At 25.1% G+C, this 24,158-nt stretch overlaps 1 protein-coding gene across 2 annotated transcripts; it reads right to left on the bottom strand.

Moving 5' to 3' along the window:
- Nucleotides 1-2,246: 2,246 nt before the first annotated feature.
- On the bottom strand, nucleotides 2,247-24,107 carry LOC145842180 (uncharacterized). Of its 2 annotated transcripts, XM_082949580.1 has the most exons (19): nucleotides 24,008-24,107; nucleotides 23,573-23,666; nucleotides 23,343-23,437; nucleotides 20,413-20,495; nucleotides 17,792-18,043; nucleotides 16,313-16,554; nucleotides 15,956-16,114; nucleotides 15,633-15,729; nucleotides 14,795-14,998; nucleotides 13,195-13,296; nucleotides 11,819-12,057; nucleotides 11,502-11,695; nucleotides 9,424-9,642; nucleotides 6,082-6,330; nucleotides 4,992-5,127; nucleotides 4,309-4,422; nucleotides 3,533-3,883; nucleotides 3,303-3,394; nucleotides 2,247-2,690 (listed from the first exon to the last, which is right to left on the bottom strand). In XM_082949580.1, exons 1-19 carry the CDS (start codon nucleotides 24,061-24,063, stop codon nucleotides 2,582-2,584), a joined length of 3,087 nt encoding a protein of 1,028 aa, XP_082805706.1. In that variant the 5' UTR covers nucleotides 24,064-24,107; the 3' UTR covers nucleotides 2,247-2,581. The 2 variants fall into 2 exon arrangements, with proteins under 2 accessions (XP_082805706.1, XP_082805707.1); XM_082949581.1 differs by lacking the exon at nucleotides 9,424-9,642.
- Between the last annotated feature and the right edge of the window lie 51 nt (nucleotides 24,108-24,158).

The raw sequence follows: 24,158 nt of genomic DNA, 5'->3' as shown, positions 1-24,158 counted from the left end.
ATATCACACAGAAATCTTATGATCTACTAAGAAAATATTACTGCAGAAGTAAAAGTCCTGTTTAGTAAGAAGAAGCCAGTAAGTGTTTTTACAAGCGGTCTTTGGTAGCTATGTAAATATAATTAATTTAAAATTAGCTTCAGGATTCTTTGTATGATGTTGGTACCTATTCTAATGATGCTACTACCGGTCAAACGATTACTAGTAGAAGAAGAGCACATTCCTGTTTCAGTGGTTTCAGGAAGAAATAATTGCCACTTAAGTAAGGGTTGGATGCATCAGACAATTTTAGAGCTGATGTACACGGTAAGAAAGACATACGATAAGCAATGTTAATTAACCAGAATGGATAATTTCATAGATAATATATCACTAATGTCAGAGAGTATGTCATAGATAATTAATATTTGTGCATTTTCAAAGCTTTCACTTAATGCTTTAAATTTAGTTATACTTATTTATTTTACAGCTTAATTCCGTATTATTATAATAGTTGATACTTTTCTAATTTTCTATAACTATTTTTTTGTGCTTTAAATAAGCTAGGGGAACTGTAAAATTTTGTAGCTTAATATATCGTATTTCATTATCGTTGAAAACCATTCTTAAACCTAAGTAAGCTTTAATTAAAGATAGTAATTTAAGTAAAACTCTTATAGACTTAGTATTTAGCTTTTCTGTTGAGCAAGTTAAGTATAACATCTACATTATATTTTTTTTGGTTTTTACATTTCTCAATGATATTTTTGGTAGGTACATGGCTCTTGTCTATCTAAAAAACTTTAAGAATTTTACCATTTATAAAATAAGTGTTTTTTATTTGTCTTCTGTTTAACAAGAAAATACAAGATAATTTTATATACTTTTATAACAGAAGCTACCTTATGTCAAATAAAACTAAATACTTAAGAGCAGACGTATTTCATGTAAGAACTAGCTCAAGTCATCTCAAAGAGATCATAGCAATTTTAGATAACTTTTAAAAGTTAACATTTCACATAGTCAATATTAAAAAGAAACTACTAAAAGTAGTTTTAAAAGCAATCAACTTAAATTTAAAGAAAAAATTAAAGTTTACAAATTCATCAGCAATGTACAAGAACTTGTTTTCTTATTATGTACTGTACCATAGCTTATCAAAACTTAAAATATCAACATTGTCCAGAAAAAAAAATTAAGAATTTTTATCGTAAAGACGATAAAATAACTTTTTAAATTATTGTAGAATAAAAACTACAAACTGATCCAATAACTAATGCAATTATTTAGTTGCATTAAGAAATATTTAAAAAAACTTTATTATAGAAAAACATTTATTTTTAAAACTTCATTTAAGAGTAAAAAAACTGAGTTGCCACTCTTTTATGCAAAACAACTAGCCTTAAATTATAAAAAATCCAAGAGTTTCTTTGCGCCCCCGCTACAACTTACATTTATTGCAGCTTCTGTAAAAGAGTATGGCTGTAAAGGCATATTTAAAACTATATTTACGGAAAACTTTGGAAAAGCCAATTTTTAATTTATATTAAAGGTTTGTAATTGAGTGTACAGAATTTGGATTAGAATGTTTATAGCTTTTATCTTTATACAACAATACCGAGTTTCAAAATAAAATTTCAAAACTAATTTTTATGACACCTTCACTATCAATTTTTTTTTATAAACTTATACTGTTGAAAATAACAATTATTAATTTCATCTTTAAATAAAAAGAAGCTAGCTAAGAAGCAGAGTATATTCCCTATTATTAAAATAAAGATAAAAAAAATTAATATTAATTAAATGGTAGAACACAAGCTAGTAAAAAATAGATCAAAATAATATATTTTAAGTTCGAAAAAAAAACTAGCCGGAGTTTTTCAAAAATTAAAACTAGTCTGAGTGAGTGAAAGTCTTGTTAACAAACGAACTATACCTTCACTAAAACTTCCTTATCCTGCACAACGTAAAATTAAAAATTTTCATACTGAAAATAAACACTTAGTATTTTAATAATAAGGTTTGCAGATTGGTTACATTAATTTTATTCAAAAAACTTAAATCCTCAATCATTCAAAAACTAAAGCTTAAACGATGCAACAAAAGTATATCGAGGACTTGTTGATTTTAACTTTTACTTTTAAAACCATATGGAGTAAAGAAATGAAGTAAAACTAGGTAAACTTTTATTGTATCAAGCTATATATAGAAATAAAACAATAAAAAATGACGTTCAATTTATTAAAAGATTAATTTATTAAGTGCAGCAACAAGTATTAAAATAAAACAAAAAAACACGCAAAGTTATCTAACATTTCTTTAAAAAATAATTTTCAATTTAAACTCAACTAGTTTATTAAAATTATAAGCTGCTTAAAAGAATCTCCTTGCAACAAATTATCATTTTTTCGAACACGAGCCTTGTAAATAATAAAAATTCATATTAAGGAATAGCTCTATTATTCGGTGTAAAAATGTGGACGTTGAAACTGACAAAATAACTTCCTATAAAACACAGACAACACGAAAATAGCACTTCTCCAAACCGATCTTCAAAATTCATCCTAATAAAATTCCGGGGAAAAATATATTTGGCTTTAGTCTACTGACTTTCCAGTTCAAGTTGGTAGAGAAGCTTGGCGAGGTAGGGGGAACTGTCCATTCGGCTCATCGCGAGCTGGACCACTTTGCTCTTGTGTTTCTGCAACATGCTGCAACAAGTTTTTTTTTGTATTTAAATGTCAGTGATTAAATTTAAACTATATAAGTAAACATTTAGTTAAAATTATAGTTAAAATCAATAAGTCCTCGATATACTTTTGTTGCATCGTTTAATAGATTTAGAAACATAACCTTAAAAACGGAAGTTTAAAAATACTTCTGAAATTATTTAAAAAAAGTCATATTAATAAAATAGGTCTTTTATTAAATTTATCATACTTTGCAATTAAACTAAATAAAAACTGTATTCAGACAAACTAAATTTGGTATATTATTTGGCATGATTAGTTAGAATTAATAAACACAATTTTTTAAGTTTGCTATAATATAATAAAAATGTGATTTAAAAAGATGTATTTTTTTATATAACTAAAACTAAGTGACTGATTTGTATAACATTAAACATGATATCCAAAAAATATTAAATAATTTTGCATTTATGTATTTGAAATATCTATGAGTAACATAGACAAAAAATATTAATTATGCTCAAAACAATAATGTCAATTAACGAATAGAAACATTTAAGGTAACTTGACAATAAACTGACTTAAAAGATTGCCAACTTTAAATTAAATCTAAAAAAACAGTTAAAGACCAACCATTTTCCAAATTCAGAATTTTTAGCAATATTGGTTAGTATTAATGTTGCAGTGAGCCTGATATTTTTCGATAGCGGGTCTTCAGAAAGGTCCTGAAAAAATAAAATACTGAGAATGAACATATTGAATTTTAAAAACAACTTATCGTTAATAAATCTGACTTACTAATATAAATATAGACAAAAATATGTTCAAGTGATGAGCAAGGCTAAAAAGTCATAAAAACTAACATGGTGACTTTCAAACTGAGGAGGGCCGCAGTTTCGAAGCAGCACGTGATAGGAAGCATGCGGCGCCATCAGATCAATGTTGGGCTTCATCTGCTGCTGGTGAAAGTGCTTCTGAGGCGGGTATTTCATCGGCGGCCGCTGAACCCCATGCGGCATTTTACTCGGCCTCGGCTGGTATTGCATTCGCGGCGGCGGAGGAAACTTTTGCGGAGTAAACTTCATCGGGATCGTGGCGGGTGGATTAAATTGCTTCGGGTTTGGGGAATTTATTCTGGGAGGAGCGAATCGAACTTGTATAATCGGAGGCGCTTCCCTGTTGTCTGCAGCTGGCATTGGAGGCTTCACCATGCTCTGTAATATTTAATAATTTATTATTTAGAAATATTTAATAATAATGAACTTTTCTATCATAGTCATGAACAATACACATCTGCTATTTTACAAACTCTAAAATAAAAATTGAAAATGAAGTTGATTGTTTGCATTACTAAATGAACAAAAGAACCGAAACAAAACTGCTCTGTAGATAGTTAAATACAACAACATATATAAATATATATATATTAAAACTATTTTGCTATCAACACAAATTATAATCATGTATTTAAACTTTGAAAAAGTATAAGAGCTTTAGGCTAGCAAAATCCTAGGTTGGTAAGTTTAAAGACGAACTTTAATTATTTAGAACTTAAGTGTGAAACTTTTAAACCGAAAACACATTAAAACTTAATAATAAATTCACAACAGAGTTTTAAAAAACTATTGACAAAACATACAGAATTAGATTTTTCAATGACTTTCTCATCTTCATGTGATTGTTTTACACCATTGTTTAGTTTTGCTGGCTGGTGCTGCGCTTTTGAATTCAAAATTTCATTGTCTACATTTTTCTGTTAATTTATTTTATTTTTTTTACAGCTGTAAATGTTCTTATAAATGCACAATCAATACTTTAAACTTTAATTACTTTTTAAAAAGGAAAACAAGGAACTAAGAGAAGATTCTACTGTTGTTTGTATCAAATAATTTAAAAAACAACTTTTTGAAAATGTAAACAGCTAATATAAAATGTATTTTGATATGTTTTTTTTTCAAATATTTAATTTTCAAGTTTAATACTTTTATTAAATTGTATGTTCTAAGAAACTAAAAGTATGTATATTTTTCTGACTTGAAACTACTCTAAATACTAAACTTAATTTTATTCCATAAAAACTTGTTATCTTAACAAACATATGTGTAAAATTAAAAATTAATTAATTTAATTTTTATTTAAATATTGTTCAAACACATTAATTGATTTTAAAAACTCAAAACTATGTTATTTGAAACATCACAACAACATCTGTCAATAACAATTCAAAAAAATTTTTAACTATAAAATATTTTCTATCATTTAAAGCTAGTACACTAGTTAAAACAAAACAGAAACATTTTTTTGAGTCGAATTGATACTGACTTTATCAATATTCGCTCCATTTACAATTTTCTTGTCACTAGCTGGAGTTAGCAGCCCGTTTTCCATTTTGACGCTTTCCTGCTTTTCTTTCCGTTTCTTTTTCAACTCTTCGGCTGTCGTAGTTGTGTTTTCTTTGCTGTTGAGTGAAACTGCAGTTAGTTTTTACAGCTTGTACGCCGAAAGCTAAATGAGAAAATCACGAAACGCTGGAATAAACTTGACAGAAATCGTTTACAAAAATTATTCTAAACGACTTTACAAAAACTGCTGTAAATAGTTACTAAAACTTTGATTAAATAAAAAAAAATATCTTTAAAACTATAAAAAAGTTGACAATATAACTAACCGATGTTAACAAAAAACTTATTTATAAAGTTGAAAAAACAATCGAACATTAAAAGTTAAAGTTCAAAAAAATCTGATAAAAGTAAATAAAATTGAATGATAAAAGTTTAGTAAATAATAGCACTTAGTTTAAAGTAGCAGTTTCCAGCTTTGAATTTTTTGTATTATTAATAAAACATAATCTTTTAAGAGCAAAATACAGATTTTAAATTTAATGACTAACGAAAAAAACTATTTAGTGCTTTAATTATAGTTAATTTCCGGTTAAATCAAGCACAATTAAAACCACATTACTCCAATAGAAAACTAATTTCAAGTTGATTTTTAACAACCACATATCTTAATAAAACAACAGAACACAACAAATAAACTATACCATCTTATTTAGTAAAAAATTATAAACAGTCGTACAACTTTTGCATTTATATACAAACTTAACACTTGAAAAAAAAAATATCGATTTTATATATATGCGTTACAAACGACTACAAACGTGTAGAAAGTCATTAAAAAAACGACTAAAAAATAGTATGTATTTAAAACTTGAAAAAAATATTTTTAACTTAAAGCCTTTTTAAAAGTTCTAATGTTAATTATCTTCAATTAAAATTTATATTATAAAGTTTACTGCTATGAATAATATTTAATATCACTTAAATGACTTTTTTACTTTTCTTAATGACCAAATAAAATTTTTAAGTTTAATTACCACAATAAAAATTTCAATAATATAACAAAAACTAACACTTCTTCCTTGTGATTCCCATTAGTGAGGCCATTGATTTTTGTACCTTCATTTGTTGTTTCTTCGCACTTGAGTTTTTTGCTAACAACTTCAGTTGAAGGTATACCTTTCTCATGAGGTCTTTTCAGCTTATTGTTGTTCAAATCATCATCGGTCTTAACAGAAAAACCTGGAACTGGAAGAGGCTCCTGCCTCTGTTTCACGCCGATCACATCCTTCGCCTTTACTGGCGTGTTCTGGTTTTCAGCGCTGGAAAAAGTATTTATAATCTGATTAAAGTTAACAAAATTTATAAATTTATTTTTAATTTTTTTCGGTAGAAAGTATTTATAATGTAAGAAAATTTATCTAAAATATCATTCTTGAAAATTTTTACATAATTTTTGTGAGAAAAACTTTGAAAACTATTGTTTTAAGTAAAAACACAGCATATAAAACACTAAAAACAACAGTTATTAGTTTTATAAGTTATCCAGTAGATCAAACGATCAAGTAGTTAAAAACATTAAACAATTATTGGGTAAAAAACTAGAATATTAATAATTTTTTTCAAAATAGTTTCACTTAATTGTGTTTTCTCTATTTCTCCTTTAATGTATTATTTATTTCAGCAGTGCAAATATGAAAAACAGTTAATTGACAAAATAACTCGTGCAAAAACAACTTATTCTAAGATATATGGTAAGTTTGTTTTGAAACCGTGTAAAATAACTACTAAATCTGTACTTAGAGACCTTCTTACTCCGCTAAAAAACAAACAAGCTTTATAATAGAACGCATTCTTTAAATAAATAATTTAATAGCTAGTTTATGTTTGTTATCTTCGAACATATAATCACATAACCACTAGAGGAAAATGTAGAAGAGAGCAACATTTTCGCGCCAAAGAACAAGCTAGCATTAATTGATTTTTTGAGACACCGCTTAAGTAAATTAGAAAAATAAACCAATAATTGCGATATAGTAAAGTGGTAGTAAAATTTAAGGATTAATTCAAACAAATTTACATCCCATAACATTGAAATTAATAAAAAAAAGTGTAGAAATATCTTAATAAAGGTTTTAAGTTTATTAATCTCTATTTTTAAAATTATATATAAGAAGAAATATGCACTTATTTTACTTTTTCTTAAACATCTTAACATAAAGGCATTCAAATATTATCTAAAAAATAAATGTAAATTATAAACTTAATAATTAATACAAAAGGTCTACCAGATACATACATATAGATATATATAATATTATTCACTAGTCATTAAATTGTGCACTCTATAATACAAACAACAAAATCGGCGAAAGTCTGCAGAACAAGTCCGGACTTTCGTTTGCCGTGAGACAAGTCTTGTGGTCTGATGATCGAATTGGCATGATCAAACCTTTTTCTATAATACAAATTGGCATAAATTTATTTTTAGTAAATTAATAGAAATATTTGTAACTTTAAATGTATGGTAAATATACAAAAAACAATACTTAGAAAATAATTCTAAAATAGAAGATTACTACAAGATCTATGTTATTATGGCTTGAAAACGCCAACACAAGATATATACTTTTTTAAAGTAACAGACTGTTGTAATTAATAGTAATGAGATATTCTAGTATGTTTTCAGCGTAGTGTAGCCCTTTTGTTTCAAAAGTTAGTTTTTTAAAACAAGTTTTATTTTAATAAATGCCATAAGTAAAACAGACTAGAGTCAAACATTTTATTTTTTTAATACCTCAAATTAAAGTATTAGACTTAGATCTTAATGCACGAGATTTTTTTCCAATAAATACCGTCGAAGATTCTATAATATCATAAACCTTAAATTGGAGAAACTATTCTAAGAAGTTTTTAGACTATTTAAGGTATAATTTTTTTTTTGGATTTTTTTTGTTAGATAAACTACAAAACTCTCAAACTGCTTATACATTTAGACAAGAAGATAACTTTATTAAAATAAATAATAATTTCAAAAAAATATATAAATAAATCAACTTTTCTATAAAAGTTCAGTTCAAAACTGAAATTAAACATTTATTATACTAATACTTAGTTAAACGAATTAATTGTATGTAAATTGCATTGTTAAATAAAAAACAGCTTTGTAACATATGCTTTAAGAGAAAGAATTTATTAATATTTGTATACGACTATTTCAAAACGGGAGTAAAATTGATTCCAATATTTTAGTACAAAACGACAAAATCATTTTTTTTAATTTAAGACTGTTTTTATATTTTGGTCTGTGTATTTCTTAATTATTTCGACTTGATGCTTATACTAAATTTTAGCTTCAGTGTTGTTAAACTAGTCTTAGTAATAAATAGTTTCTGAATCTAAAAAAAATCGTCTTGAAAATTTAAAATTTATCTGGTCATTAGAGCTGGATCTACTACTATATGACTATGGACTATAAAACTTTTTCATTACGAGCTGTATAATTAGTCAAATGTAAAAACTTACGCTATTATGTACTTAAAAGCAAACAATCAAAGAAACTCGTATAAACAGTTTCTTATGCTATAGATTTACAGCTAAAATAAATATTACAAAGGCAAATAAAAAAATTAATAACTTTTAATTAAGTGCATTTGTATACAGGAGAACAAAATAAGCTATAAATAAGTTTATAAAAACACTTGTAAAAAAATCTAACATAGTAAAGTTATTTTCTTACAAATACATGCAGTATAGCGGAAAAATAAAACCACACAGCATTTATAATGATGCAAACTTAGCTAACCAAACACAATATACAACCTCAAAACCGACTTCTAATAAATTTGTCATTAAGAAAAAGTAGCTACATATTTTCACATATATTTTCGCAGTATTTTAAAATAAAGCTACAGAAAAATTATATTTTTGCTTTTTATCAACACTTTCAATAGTTTTTAGTTTTGAATTTAGCTCGAAAAAAAATCATAATGTTGTGAACAAACTCTTAACTTTGTTTTTTTATTTTGCGAAATGTTTGTTTTATTATAGAATTATTTATTTACTTTGAAAATTTTCAAAACCGACATAGTATAACTATTACACAAGAAAAATTATAGTGTAAAAATCGGCTTTAATTTATCTTAAACATTTATTTGTATAGTTATTAATAATTTATTTAGTTATCATTTTAGAGATAATAACTTAATTAACCTACCTACAGAACTTAAATAGAAATATAATATATAAAAAACTTAGTTTTAATTCCGACATGATAGACAAACTGTAAACTTTCTTTTGTAAAAAAAGAATACACGAAAACTAAGCAGACACGACAGATGAAAATGAGGTGCAAATAACATGGAAGTGCAAGACATGTGTTTCAAACACGCTTCAACGCAAACACGACAGCTTACCAGTTATCGGCTGCAGAAATTCCAACTTTCCACTTGGGAAACACTTGTCGTAAGCATGCGCTGAAATCGCTTACGCAAATTTGGCGGGTGTCGTGCGACAATACGGCCGTTTTGTATTGTGCGTACAACTCAGCGCATGTTGGATTTACGTGAGGTGATCGCTTAAAATGATTGTTTTGAAGATCGGACTGGTTATGCACCTCGAAAGTTGCCCAAAGCCTTAATTTTATAACAAACTGTATAAAGTGTAAAGGAATCAGTTCTACTTAATCAAATCACAACATTGAAAATCTTTAATTGATGTTTTTATATTCAGCTTTTTTTTTTACTTTTCATAATTAAAATGGAAAGATAAAACAACATTTTAAAAAACCAATATACTCTAGTGTGCAATTACGTAAAAAAAAATTTGAAATTGAAATGTTAAAGAGATACATAGTTAAAACAATTTTTTCTATGTTTTTATATACCTTATGATATTAATAAATAAAAAAATAAGTATGATCACAAATTAATTGTATAAATAAGTATAATTGATGCTATTTAAATTTAGTAACCACAAAGTTGTTCAGTAAGATTCTTTTATTTTAACTTTTTTTTAAAGAACACTACACGTAATAAATTCTTGAACTTATATGAAAATAACAGCCTAGAGGTACCTTAAAAAAAGAAACTTCGTAATACTTTTTTTTAGAGCGAAACAATATTAAAAACAAAGCTTTATTTTCTAAAGTTTGGAGCTGCAGTAATAAAGTTTTAGAACTTTTTTCGCATATAATATTATGCAAATGAGATAAGTTAATAACACAGCATTAAATTAACAAATTTATACCTCCATCCCAACCTATTTTATGTAAGGTCTTAAATCTAAACTATTATTCCTAATCCATCTTATCCAAAAATACACCAAATAAAACAAAAAATTGTCTTATTATTTGGAACGTACAACAAATCGAATTCAAGTTTAAGCCAACCAGAAATGCCTAGATTTTGCAGCTGAAAGAAAAAACTTAAGGGTGCTCAACAATACAAAATAAAAAAACTAATGTTTCTTCATTTTAAAGTCCATTCAAGATAAAACTATCATGTATAACTGTTTTAATTATTTTGCGCCTAAAAGATAGCGTATTAAGATAGAATATAAACATTGCACATTGTCTTAGGACATAAAAACTTTAAGCAGTATATATATTAGTTTTGAATAAGGTAAAGACAAAAGTTTTTTTGAATAATGTGGTACTGCAGTAAATAATTACTCTCGCCTGTTTTTGAAAATTAAGTTTTGCTAAAGGGTGTGTAGTATAATCTTTGTCTGCATTAAATTACACATATCAATTATAATACAATATGTTTAATCATATAACTAATCAAGTTGTAACATATAGTTTTAAAGTATAACCTAAACACAGTCATTGTAACAGTATAACTTTTCAGACAACCTATCTTAAGAAGCAACATTTTAGTCCAAAAACTAGTGGTGTAAATAATCAAAAAATAATTTACAATATAAACAAATTTTAAAAAAAGTTATCACAAATTAGAAGCTTTTTTGGTACGCTTCTGAAAACCATAATTAAAACAATTTTAGTTTTATTATATCTAGCTAACACAGATGCTGTATAATACTATATTCAATGTGTACAAAAATAACTTAATAGATTTCAATATTATTTTTGATATAATACTAATAAAAACTAATTCTAAAATTTGAATGAGCTTGCTTTTTTTTTTTTTGCAATACAACGTTAATATGAGAAAGTTTTTTGTCATACAAAATATTTTTTCTATAAGACTACTTTCTCTAAATACTGGCCTAAAAACTTCAATAAAGTTTAAAATATTACAGAGGATATTAACTCAGACCATTCTAAAACATATAAGATATATAAAAAGCTAGTGGATTTTTAAATATTAAATAAGTTTGACCCAATACTTATGAATTCAAATTTTGTTTTATACATCTTTAATGTTGCATAATTTTGTAACCATAGCTCAAACTTAAACCAGTAATGAACTTATACGTATTTGTTAAAAATAGTCTTAAAGTTATTAACCGATGCTAGAAAATAAGAGCTAACCATAGCTTTGCAAAAGACGTCGGATTTTTTTCAACGGGTATGCTTGGTGGAGGAGCGGGCATGTAGTGAAATATTGGGGGATTTCCCTTTCGCATTTCGCTCTGCGTGTACGTGGGAGTCACTCCCTGGGGCTTGCTGGTGACAGGTTGAGGCGGTTTGGACAGTGTGACAGTTGGAGGGTGGGCAGCAGGGTTCTGTTGCGTAGATTTAAAACTTATTATTATGTTAGTGAATTTTAAAACCACTCTTCCTTGAAACTTAGGTTATAACCTAATGAAGCTAGAACTTAATAAAAAAGAAATGCGGTGAAAAATTACATGGGTGATTCGAGTGTTGGGGTTGACTCTCATCGAAGGGAGCGGGGGTCTGGGCGGAGTGGGAATGTACCTCTGCGGCAAACTGGGTGTGAAGGGTTGAGGAGGCAGCGGGGGTCGCTTGTGAGGGGTGCTGTAGTTGGGGGGCGGAGGTCGGTATGATGGGGTGGGATGGCGTTGCTGCATGTAACCCGGCACCATTGACGAGGGAGGCGGCCTTCGGTGGTGAGGCAGTGGCGTATCTAAAGTTTTTACAACTTTCAATATATTTTAAAAAAAATTAACATAAAAAAAGTAAATTTACAACACTAGATCAAGAGTTTACATCTGAAGTTGGAAAAAATTAACGGTCAAATCCTAAAAGCATGAGGGAGTTTTTTTTTAATAATATTTAAGTTACAAATAACTTTTAATCGTTATTAAAAACTTAAGTATTTTTGATATATAAACGATTTAAGTTTGAGAGGTTCATAGGTTCTTTATAGATAGTGAAAAAGACAATTTACTAAGTATCTCCTTGAATAATTTTAAAGCATCTTTATTAAAACCTTCTCTTTAAAACTACGAAAAATATGTTGTAGGATTTAATAAAATTAAAGCTTTTTTTTTTGTTTAAACTGTCAATAAAAAAAAAGTTAATGTTAATTTAAAAAAATGTTGGGTCCCACCTATGTCCTGAGCTATTTTATAAAAGTTAAAAAATATCATGATCATTTTAATTTCTGATTACTAATTTTTAAACAAAAAACGTTAAAACTACATAAATAATTTTTCAGCTTTTATTGTCTTTCACAACTAAGAAAAAATTAAGTTTTACCTAAAAAACACAGTTACAACTAGTGAGATTAAAAAGTGTGAACTAAGTTATTAAGTTTGTAAGTTATAATTCTAATTTTAAACTTATTCGATAACAAAAATACACACTTTGAAATGAATTTTACTGTAAAAGTTAAAATTCTAACATAAGAAAACTAATTCATTTAAACTTATTCATAAATTGGTATTTACTTAACAGGTGACAATTAAGAAAATAGGCAATTTTTGTTCTATAATAAAAATTCAATATCAATACAATTATAGCTTTTTTGTAAAATAATAAACACAATTGTATTACTAGTTTTAAAACAACTTAATATACATTCTGTTTAACCATCATTACAATTAAAACTTAAATACTAATAACTTTTTTTTCTTTAGTTTGAATCAAAAAACTTTAAATAGCCACAAGAAAAACTAAAACATACTAAACAATTAAGTAGGTATCTAAAACTTTTAATTAATTGTCACAAAAACAACGCTTTTGTTAAATATAAACTGGATTATTGACTAAATCTATGATAAAAACTGTATCTATTAGTTATAATACTTAGATTTCTTACGTTTGTTGGACGAAATTGGAATTTTTCTTGCAAGTCGAACCTGCTGTATCGTAGTTTGAGGGAATTCGCGAACATTTAGCGTTAGCATGGTAACTAATGTATCTGAAAAAACAAAACAACTTGTTTAAACATTATTATTTAGATTACCAATTATTTAATTATGGTTAAAAACAATATTAACTTATACGTATTTTAAAATTTATACGGATTTGTGGATTAAAACGACATAAACTATTTTTTTACCAAAATGGACCTAACATAAAACACACATTGTTATTCTTTTCAAATTAGTGTATACCATTTCTTATAATTATGCTTAACTTTTTTGGTGAAAAGAAGAATTTATTATGTAGCTGATACAGCATAAACTTTAGCAAATGACCGCAGGCCATACATACATTTACAATTTTTAAAGTTAGTGTCTACTGTTTTATTTACATATATAAAAATCAAATTAATATCCTGAAAAGTTAAAACACTTTTAAAAAGATATAAATATTATAAATAATTATACACATATAAGTTTCGTTATACTTTTACTCGAACGGTAAGAAAAAATTAAAAAAAAAAAAACTTCAGTATAACATGTCACGTTATGCCTACTTATAAATAAGCAAGCTATATGTGTTATAAAAGAAACTTATAAAATATTACATTGAGAACAAATGAATAAAAATTGTACAATTAGAAACAAAACAAAAAGTTACTTAACAATGTAAAAAAATTTTCAAGTAAAAAACTTTTGATAACTTTATCAGACGTTGTTTTAATTTTTACTTAATTATTCATTTGACCATACAGAAAATTTAAATAAATTTTACGTGTTTTATTAATAGATAACAAATATTTTTCCTTTAATTAAGATAACTTTATAATATTGAAACAATTTCTATTTCTAAAGCTGCAAATTCAATTTGAGAACATATGTTTTTTTAAACCATTGAAACTAAATAAATATATATTTGATCTAAACATTATAAGTTATAGTGAAATTGTGTATATTTTTCTATACAAGTTCATTTTTACTCCTATTAAGTAGTATTTTATATGTAATCAATTTAAAAATATTTTAAAATTATTTAGAACATTAAGAGGATGATACTTAAAATTATTATTTTTTAACCAGAATACAGTTATTTAAAAAAAGAAAGTTACATTTAAAAAAACTACAACATTTTATCTACTTTGTCGATAGTGTTCGAAAACTTTAAATTTATCTTGTTACACCACAAAAAGTATTCAAAATTTGTATTTTATTCAAAAGCTAGTAACAGGGTGTTTACTTTAAACATATGTTTTATCGTAACAGTACAGTTACTAACTTTATGAGCTACAAAATGACAAAAATTTGAAAAATAAACTAGAAATACTTTAAAGTTATATTCAACTGAAAAACTATTGTTTTAAAATCAAGTTAAAATGTATTTTTGTCATATAAATAAAGGCATACAATAAGTTTAGCCTGACCATACAAACAACTTTGCTAAAATTCAATTAGATAATTTAAATTAGACCTATAACTAATAAGCATGAGTAAAATGGTTCAACAAACTACAGCCGAGGCTTTGTTTAAAAACACAAAACAAACAATCAATTGAACCTAAGGCATTGTGCAGAAACGCAATGTGATCGCAGTACTGCTGGTGGGCGGACAGCCGGTACAAAAGCTCAAGTGAGGAGATGATCAGCTCGATGTCGGGCAGCACGAGGTACTGCAGAGGTGTTGCGAATACGCAGTCGTCGAAATCAGACGACAGAAGATCGGCGTCACCGCTCCTTATCAACTTGCTCAGTATGTCCATACCTGTGTGTGAAAAAGTACTTTGCAACAAATAATTTGGCAACTGAAAATTGGCAAGTTATGAAAGTTCAGTTACAAACAGACGAGCTCTAATCAAACTTGTCAATGTCAAGACAAGGCACTTATACTTTATAAGTTAATATTACATGATAAATTTGTAAGTACTGCTTACAAACTTTTGAATAAGTTGTGCTAACTGAAAAGCTATACACGCATAATTCTGTCAGAACAAAAATGCACATAAAAATACTACTTTTCATTAATATACAAAGTTAATTAAAAAAGTTTAACGAAACTAGTTGTTAGAATAAACTAATTTTGGAAAGTCATAAACTTTAAAGCTTTTTCATTAAAACTTAAATGAGATTAGTCAAGAATGTAAAAAAATTCAAATAAATTATCACAAACTAAAAAAGCAAACTAATGAAAAAAAAACATTAAAAACGTTTCTACTGTAAACAAGCTTTATCCTTTAAATGTAGCAATATTTTCCTTGCTATAGTACTGTCTTTTAAAAATATGATACACTTAAACTTTAACTCGACTATCAATTATTTAACTATACACTCAATTAGAATTTTCATTATTTAAAGTACTGGTTATGTTTAAATACAAACATGTACAAAATTTACAATACCTCTGACTATTTTAAATTTATCTTGAGATGAGATGCAATCAACTAAGGTTTCGTATAAAACTTTGTTAATTTCTTCATCTAAATTTCCCAAATTCATCTAAAAGAATAACGTGTTTTAAACAATTGGTTATTAACTGTTAAATAAAACAAATTAAATTATTTCAAATACAGTAAACACTACACAGAACATAATTACCAATTAATACTACACAAAATTGAAAAGTTTATGTATTTAGAAACATCAGTTTCACAAATTTATCAGCCTTTAAGAATTATTGAAAATACTTACAAATGCATTTAACACTAAAAAAATTAAAACAAACATGAAGAGATATGTTACTGAGTATATCGAGACCGGTAGGCTTGAGTGTTGAGTAATCAGAGTTGATTAGAAGTAGTACAAGATTTATAAGAGATTTGTTTCTTGCTACAAGTGACACATTGAAGTGTTCGAACGAAAAGTTCAGCAACACCATTGCTATCTGCATAAATTTTTATAATCGAATAGTGAGTGCATATATAAACTTAACTTTTAGCGCCTTAAGTATATAGTTAACTTATTAACAACAACAGCTTACCATTTCATGCTTATCTTAAACAAAAGCATTTAGTTTAGATGTGAATAAAATGAAAAATCAATATAATGACTAATCGAAAGCTAAATTAAAACGAATACTGACTTGAAGAATACGTTGTCCCTCAAATTCTTTGACACCAGAAGCTCGCTTGGGTCTAAATAAAAGTTTCTTTTGAAGTTCATATTTTGAATCAGGCTTTTCTTTTGAAGGAGTATCGAGATCTTTAGATGCAAAAACCATCTTTATCAGCTTTTCGTGGTGCACCGTATCTCGCCAAAACTTTTCAAAGTCATGACTTGTCGACGAAACCCACAACTTGTAAATACTTCGCAACGAATCAACATCTATGCAGTTTTATAAAATTAAAATAATAAAACTTATCAGTATCAAAATTTAAGACGATAGAACTTTAAACTTGTTTATTTTACTTTTCAAAATTTTAAAACATTTGAAACAATAAATAATAATTAAAAAATTTTTAATATGCTTAAAAGTAACAAACTATGTTTTTATACAATACGAAAATATGCATATTGTATTTGATATTATAAGAATTTATAAAAATAAATTGGTTTATTTCTAAAAAAAATTATCAATTTTTCAGTATTCATATGAAAACAGTATGTTGTTTAATTCAACTTAATCATTTAAAAGCAAGAACTTATTTTTAAAAATAGAAATCACAAGACAAAACTTTGACCTCTTATAAAAAATAGAGCTGTACACTCACTAACTTTAAAAAAAATGTTTATTGGATCATATGTGTTATTGTACAATAATAAACAAATTAATAAAAAAACAAATATAATTGTTAGTTTATCAAACTTTAAATGCTAAAACTTGATCAACGAGAAACAATCAAACTATATTTTTTAACTTTGAAAATATGGCATCAATAATAAAAAAAATTCAAAATATTAACCCTAAAATTGATTACTTTTTTCCTAAAAAAAATGTTTTTATTACTTAAGATTACAAACTTAAATAAAACAAATGTATTTACTAAGATGTATGAAAATTATAATCTCATATAATTTTTTCTACTAATTTTAGTTTGTGTAACAGCTTATTCACTTAAGTATAGATTAATCATTTAATAATAAAACTGCTTAATTTACATATACTTGAAAAAAATTATTTACAGAACTTTTTTTTGATAAAAGTTGTATATATCAAAAACATAAAGATTTGTTAAGTAATATATTTACTTATGCTTAAACAACTATTGCTTAAACAAATTAACTTTCGATTTTTACCAAGAAAAATACCATAAAGAACATAAATCTAAAAAAAGAACTTTTGTGTTTTGTAAAAAACTAATAGTTATCTTATACAGTTTATTCTTTACTTAACCTCTAAAGTTTATATTTATTGTCTATGTAAAAAAAACTTAATGTTCTACTATAAATATTTAAACAAAATCAACAGTAAACTTCTTTTTATATTGTAACTCATTTAAAGTAATTTAAACAAATAAATATATAAAGACATATAATTTACTTCATGATACATGCTAAGTTCAAAGTAATTTTAGCATATTTATCACATCTAAGAAACGTTTAAAATACAGCTTAAACCTACCGTCAGAAACTACACCAATGTGTAGCAGCAGCAAATCAAGAATTCGTGGATTATCAGGTAGTTTTATAACAGTTGAACCCTGTGCTGACATTAATGTGCATGCATTGATTGCAAAGTCAACTTCGTTGGGTAGGCAAGACAAGAGTGACTTTTCCAGCTTGCAATATGGTCGCCTGTTCTTTTTAGCCATGCTGTGCGCGTACGGCATGCGTTTTGAAGGACTTCCACTGCCATTCAAGTAACTCCTTGACTCTGCAACACAAATTGAAAAACTGCTTAGTTCATAAAAGACAGTAAGGATAAAAAATAATCAGTCTTAAAGCTGTATCTAGTTTTATATTTTTCAACGGTTAATATTTGAACTTAAGTCAGGAGAGCATTAAACCCTCCTGACTTTGTCATAACAACAAAAATATAATAAAACTAGAACTTTAATTGTAAAACTTTATAAAATTTTTTTGTACTGTTTTGACCATAAGTATACTATAAAGCTGATTTTTAATATACACTACTTCAAAACAAATATTGCTTTGTAAAACTTATAATCCAAATAACCTGCACCTAAAAAAATAGTTAATAAATACAAAATTTTTATAAGGTTCTAACATATAGAGATAAGCAAAATTTGTTACTGTTTGATCATAAATGTAAGTTATTGAAAAATTTGAATAAAACAATATATTCTGCATCATTTAAACCAACTCTTAATGAAAATGTTTTAAATAACTAAAAGATTATAAAAATGGCATTTCATAATCTTATCTAACAAACTACCTTAAGATAAGTATAAAAACTTTTATAACGTTATAACACTAAAAGAATTTAAAATTTGACTATTAAAACTATTAATTACATATTAATTCATTAATTTGTAAACAAATACGGAGAACTAATAAAAATAAAAAAGGACATTAGCTAAAAGTTCCGAATAAAACTTTTATCTTAACATTTTACTTAAATTTTTTGTCTATTCTGCTAACATGATATGGCAAAATATACTTTTAAATTGTTCAATTTTTTCTTAAAAAACTTAGTTAAAGTTTCTATAGTTTTTTAAATACTACCATCAAGGAAAATAACTTATTTTCAAAAATTTTGTGAATTAAAAATACCACAGAGATTTTATCAAAGAGATGATAAAAAATCAAAATAATAAATACAGGGCTCGTGCGCGAATTTTTTTTCATTTAGCCTGACTGAGACCAATTTAGCCTGACATTTTCTCAAAGTAAGTAAATTACCTTAAGAAGTCATTTTAGGTATTGATTAGTACTATTGTAGTCTCCGAATTCAACCAGATTTATCTCAAAGATATTTTGAGCTTTAAAAATCTGCAAAACGCAACTCATAGCTTAATTACAACTCAATAAAATAAGACTAAGTTGTGAAAAAGGTGATTGACCCTCCTATGCCCTTAACATAACAATTACAGCAATAAATTTTAAAATAAGTGTTATATCTAATCTATTACTAGTGTAAAATTTTAATATATAACACTAAACACTACTTTTCAATTCAATTAAGCACTAAGTAAAAACATTATAACCAGAAGATTTATAATAAAACAACGTGCATTATCGTGTTTTATTAAAATTTAAAATGAAACGCTTACACGAGTACTAAAATAAGTAAAAAAATGTTTGTTATAGTATTTTGACTAATACTTAAAATTGATACATAATTATAAATCCTAAATTCTAAATAAATACGGTGATTTTTGATTTCATATAAGATTTAAAAAGCTTACACTTAAGTTTAAAATAAAACTTTAATATTTTGTTCTTGTAAAGAAAAATGAATTGTACCTAAAATTTGTAAATTCACAAACTTAGTACTTATATCTTAAAGCTTGTGAATAAGTCTAATAACTTTAAACAAACAGTAAAATATATAAATAAACTGCTAAGAGTTTTAATCGAAAAAATATTTAGTATAAAGCCTTTAAATTAGAAATTAAAACAGCTCAACCAACTAAGCTCTGAAAAGCATAGCTGATGTAAACAAATTCAAACAAACAACTAAGTTGTTTAATGTTTAAACTGTATTTTTTTAATGAATTTTCATAATAATGACATAAAAAATCTACTCAAAAAAAAATAATGAATATTCTTTAAGTTTTTCTAGAGATTCAACAAAAGGTTTTAAGCATTTATTTTTACAAATACTGACTGGTTTTGTCTTTTATAACTAAACCTTTATTTAGAAATAAATTCAAAACTCAATTTGATCTCAAAAAGATTTCTCAATTTGTTTTAATTAAAAATTTTCAAGCATTTGAACTGAGAAAAAATGAGAACTTCAAATTTTTAAATAAAAAACTGATTTAGCCTGACATTTTTCTACTTTTTTCAAAAAAACTGATTTAGCCTGACTTAGTCTGATTTAGCCTGACGCGCACGAACCCTGTAAATTTTGGTAATTATTTTGGAAATTTTAATCATAAATAAGTTTCCATACTACAACTTAAACGTAATAAAGAAAATTTAAAATATTTGCTCTAAACTGATTACGTGTGCCAATACAGTTTTATATAAATTTTATTATCTAAATAAAATTTCAATTATCTAGTTTTTTTAAATATAGAGTTTAAAATAGAGTTTAAAATAAAGCTATAAACAAACCTTGATAAGCACGGTAACGAGATTCTGAATTTCTTGAGTCATCTTCACCAAAAAAGTTGGCTTTTTCAAAATTCTTTAAATACCTAACAAAAATTTATAAATAGTTATTTAATTTTAAATAGAAAGTATATTTTCAAAGTAGTACAGAAATTATGGTAATAAAATTTACTAAATAAGACTCACACACCAGCTAAATTTACGATTTATCGAACACTTATAGTAACTTGAAAATATTTTATAATTATTAATTAATGGAAATCAAAACATTAAATCTGAAATTCTTAAACTTAGAAAAACAATTTTTTTTTTTTTACATTTTAAGCACATCTATAAACAATTTTTGACATTTATCTGTATAAATTTGTATATTGGATTATAAACTATATTGTAAAAGCAAACTAGTTTCTGGAGAGGTTATCCCTTTTAAAAAATCTATTAAAAGTATATTAAACACTTCTAAAGTTTTAAAACTATTGTATAAAAACTATCATCTATTTATGCATAAGTTTCTAAAAATAAAACCTGTACTTTTAAAAGCATCTTAATTATATATATTTTTTAATTTTCATTTCAAGTCCAAGTTAATGATAAACTAAGTTTGAATAAATATGATTAATAGGGTATAAAGTTAAAAATGTAAGTAGGTTAAGACAGTTAAAGATACAATAGGGGACAAATTAAATATTTTATAAATATTTATTAAGAAGTCTGAGCATAGTTTTGATTATCTGTTCACTGTTAACATTAAAAAACTTTATTACTGCAGTAGTTTTGTTTAATGTAGTTTGTGGGATAAAATAAAAGTATACACTTAATGAAAATAAGTTAAAATACCTTAAAGGAGATTTAATTTACTCTTAATTTAGTTAAACACATATACAAACTTAATAACTGTACTGATATTTAAATTAATTTGAAAATTTTTAGTATTACAAACATAAAATATATCACTTAGTCAAATATGCTGTGAATTTTTTTAAGATGATTATCACTTAGAATAACTATTTTAAAATATTTAAAGGAAAAATTATTGTAAACTCAAAAGTTATTCAACATTATAGTTTGATATTTTTTGTATAAAGTACTAAGTTAAAAACATTTTTGAAATGTTTTAGGCTCAACTCAACGTAGATTTTCATTTTACAAAAACTACTTACATTAAAAAAAAACATTTAATAAAAAATCATTAAAAATACATGTTTATTTAAACTCTAGACAATTTTAATATATCTTACTCTTTTAAAAATACATTCATTTTATATTAAAGCTATTTAGATTGAATAATAGTAAAGTATAAACTGGTTACAAAGGACTGTTTTGTCTTTCTATAGAGTATAAGTTTTTTAAAGTGGATATATGAGTGTAAGCAACTTTGACGCTGTGCATAAAAAGTTAAATTTTTTTTTTATCAACAAAGTTTAACAAGAGTTATTAAATGAATGTAATTATTATGATATTAAATTTTGTTTCAATTAAAAAAACTGGTACAGAATAAAAATCATTTGAAATGAAACTGTATAAATGATATAATTTAATGAGGAATTAACTATAAAGTGGTGTGTAAAATCTTTGTTGTTTAGAATAATGAAGTTAACTTCTCCTTATAAGCAAACGTAAAAACTAATTTTACACATTACTATAAATTTAATGTAAAATCAATAAATACTTGATAACATAGTATAAACAAGGTTCAAAAGAAAGTTAAAAACCTAAAATATCTTGCATAGATTTGTCACAAAAAATAATTTTTAGAGAATTTTAAATTTAAAATTTTTAGAACATTGTAACAACATAAATTTAGTTTTAAAACTTTATCTTCATAAATATATACCTCTTATATTGTGTTATAGCCATTTATATTACAAAACAACTTTTTAAAGTAGGCTGCAAAATAAACATTACTTATATTTTTCTATAAAGAATGATTAAACTTTTTATACTGAATAAACCCAAGAGCTTTATGAATTATAATCAAACTTATCAATATATTTATACGAATACTAACAAACAAGATTAAATACATAATTTAGACTATTTAATTATTTAAGTTTAAATATTATACAGTATTACTTAAAAATAAATTTAGTTTAATTTTACTACTAAATTCAACTGTCAATACTGTAAAAAAATAATTAATAGAAGATAACTAAATTTAAAAAAAAAACCACATAAATAATAAAATTATCCTTAAAAACTTAGAACAGCATTAATAATATCTCAAAATTTAGTTTAATTTTCATACTTAAAAAATATTTAGTATATATTTTCAGTAGACAGCTAAAATTAATTTTTCATAAATCAAAGTTGCTTGGAAACAATTAAGTAGGAAAATGTATCAAAATTTGTTGCTTAGTAGCCCATTTTGTAGCAAAACATGTAAAATTAGTTTAAATTTACATAATCTTAATGTAAATTAATTTTTTGTATTTTAAGTTTTCTTAATTGCACAAAATTTACAAAAAGTCATATGTGTAAATTGTTACTAATTACAATATAGTTGGATATTTTGAAGTAAATTTCACTGAAATATTTATAACTTTATAAACTTTTAAACCCAAAAATGTTTATAAACTTTTATAAACTTTTAAACCCAAAAATGTTTGGGTATTCTACTGACTCAACGATAAAATATTTTTTAACATGATATACTGATATTTCAAAAAAAAAGAAAGCATTTTTGGCATGCTTTTAATTTTTTTATAGTTCCATAGTAAGCAGTTTAAATACTTTAAAATTTAAAACTTTGTTTTTTAAATAGTGTAATAAATTAAGTATTTATAATCTTTTAAGTATTTTTTCAACCAAAGTAACTATTTTTTGATTACATCTTATAATCATTTTAAAATTCACTACATAAAAATGTAAGCTTATTTAAAACAATTAAACCAGTGAACTATTATTGACTAATAATTGATAAGCTTTATACAAACCTTGCATACAGCTTCTGCAATGCATAACTAAGAGTGGCTGAAGATTCTTGGAATAAATCATATGTTAATTCATCCCAAATTTCATATTTGCTAACCTAGCAAGTTTAAAAACTCAAATAAAACATATTTTTGCTAAAAGTCTAAAAACTTTTTGTATTATGAAACATATTAGACAAACTATGAAACATTTCATAGAGCAAATTTTAAATCAAAAATTTTTTCACACTTACCTTTTTATAACCTCCTTTTGTTATTACTTTAGTGTATAGTTCTGATAAATCTATAACTTTACCATTAATACTTGGATGCAGCGGATATTCTTTCCTGATTTTGAAATGAAAAATTAACTTAAAATTACAAACTAAATAAATATTAAACTGTTTATTTGAATTTTTATCTTTTTCTTAAATAAAGATATTCAAATCAAATACTTTATTTACAACTAGATTTTGGTGACAAAAAATTGTAAATTACAAAAAAAATAATTAAATAAGCTCGTTACATTTCAGTAAATTGAGCAATCTTTTTAGTTAAGACAAATAACTATATATCTTATTCTTAACAAATATTTATTCAAAACCAAATTTTGAAAAAGCATACTTAAATATATTGCAAAAAAAATCTAAAATTTTAATATAACTTATTTGCAATAAGTTTAAACTCACCCTTGGGTTAAAAGGTGGTGGCCTAATTCGACCATAAATGTTGAATTTTCATCCATTCTAGTTGTTCATATTTAAAAAAATCTTTATTGTTATTATTTTTTCTTAAAAGCATTTTAATTTGATAAATATAATTCTTAAAGACATGTAAATA

The sequence above is a fragment of the Thalia democratica genome, chromosome 8 (assembly GCF_965202585.1).
Source record: "Thalia democratica chromosome 8, ktThaDemo2.hap1.1, whole genome shotgun sequence".
Classification (NCBI taxonomy): domain Eukaryota; kingdom Metazoa; phylum Chordata; class Thaliacea; order Salpida; family Salpidae; genus Thalia; species Thalia democratica.
The sequence above is the reverse complement of the archived record's forward strand: the minus strand, read 5'-3'. Positions and strand labels throughout refer to the sequence as shown.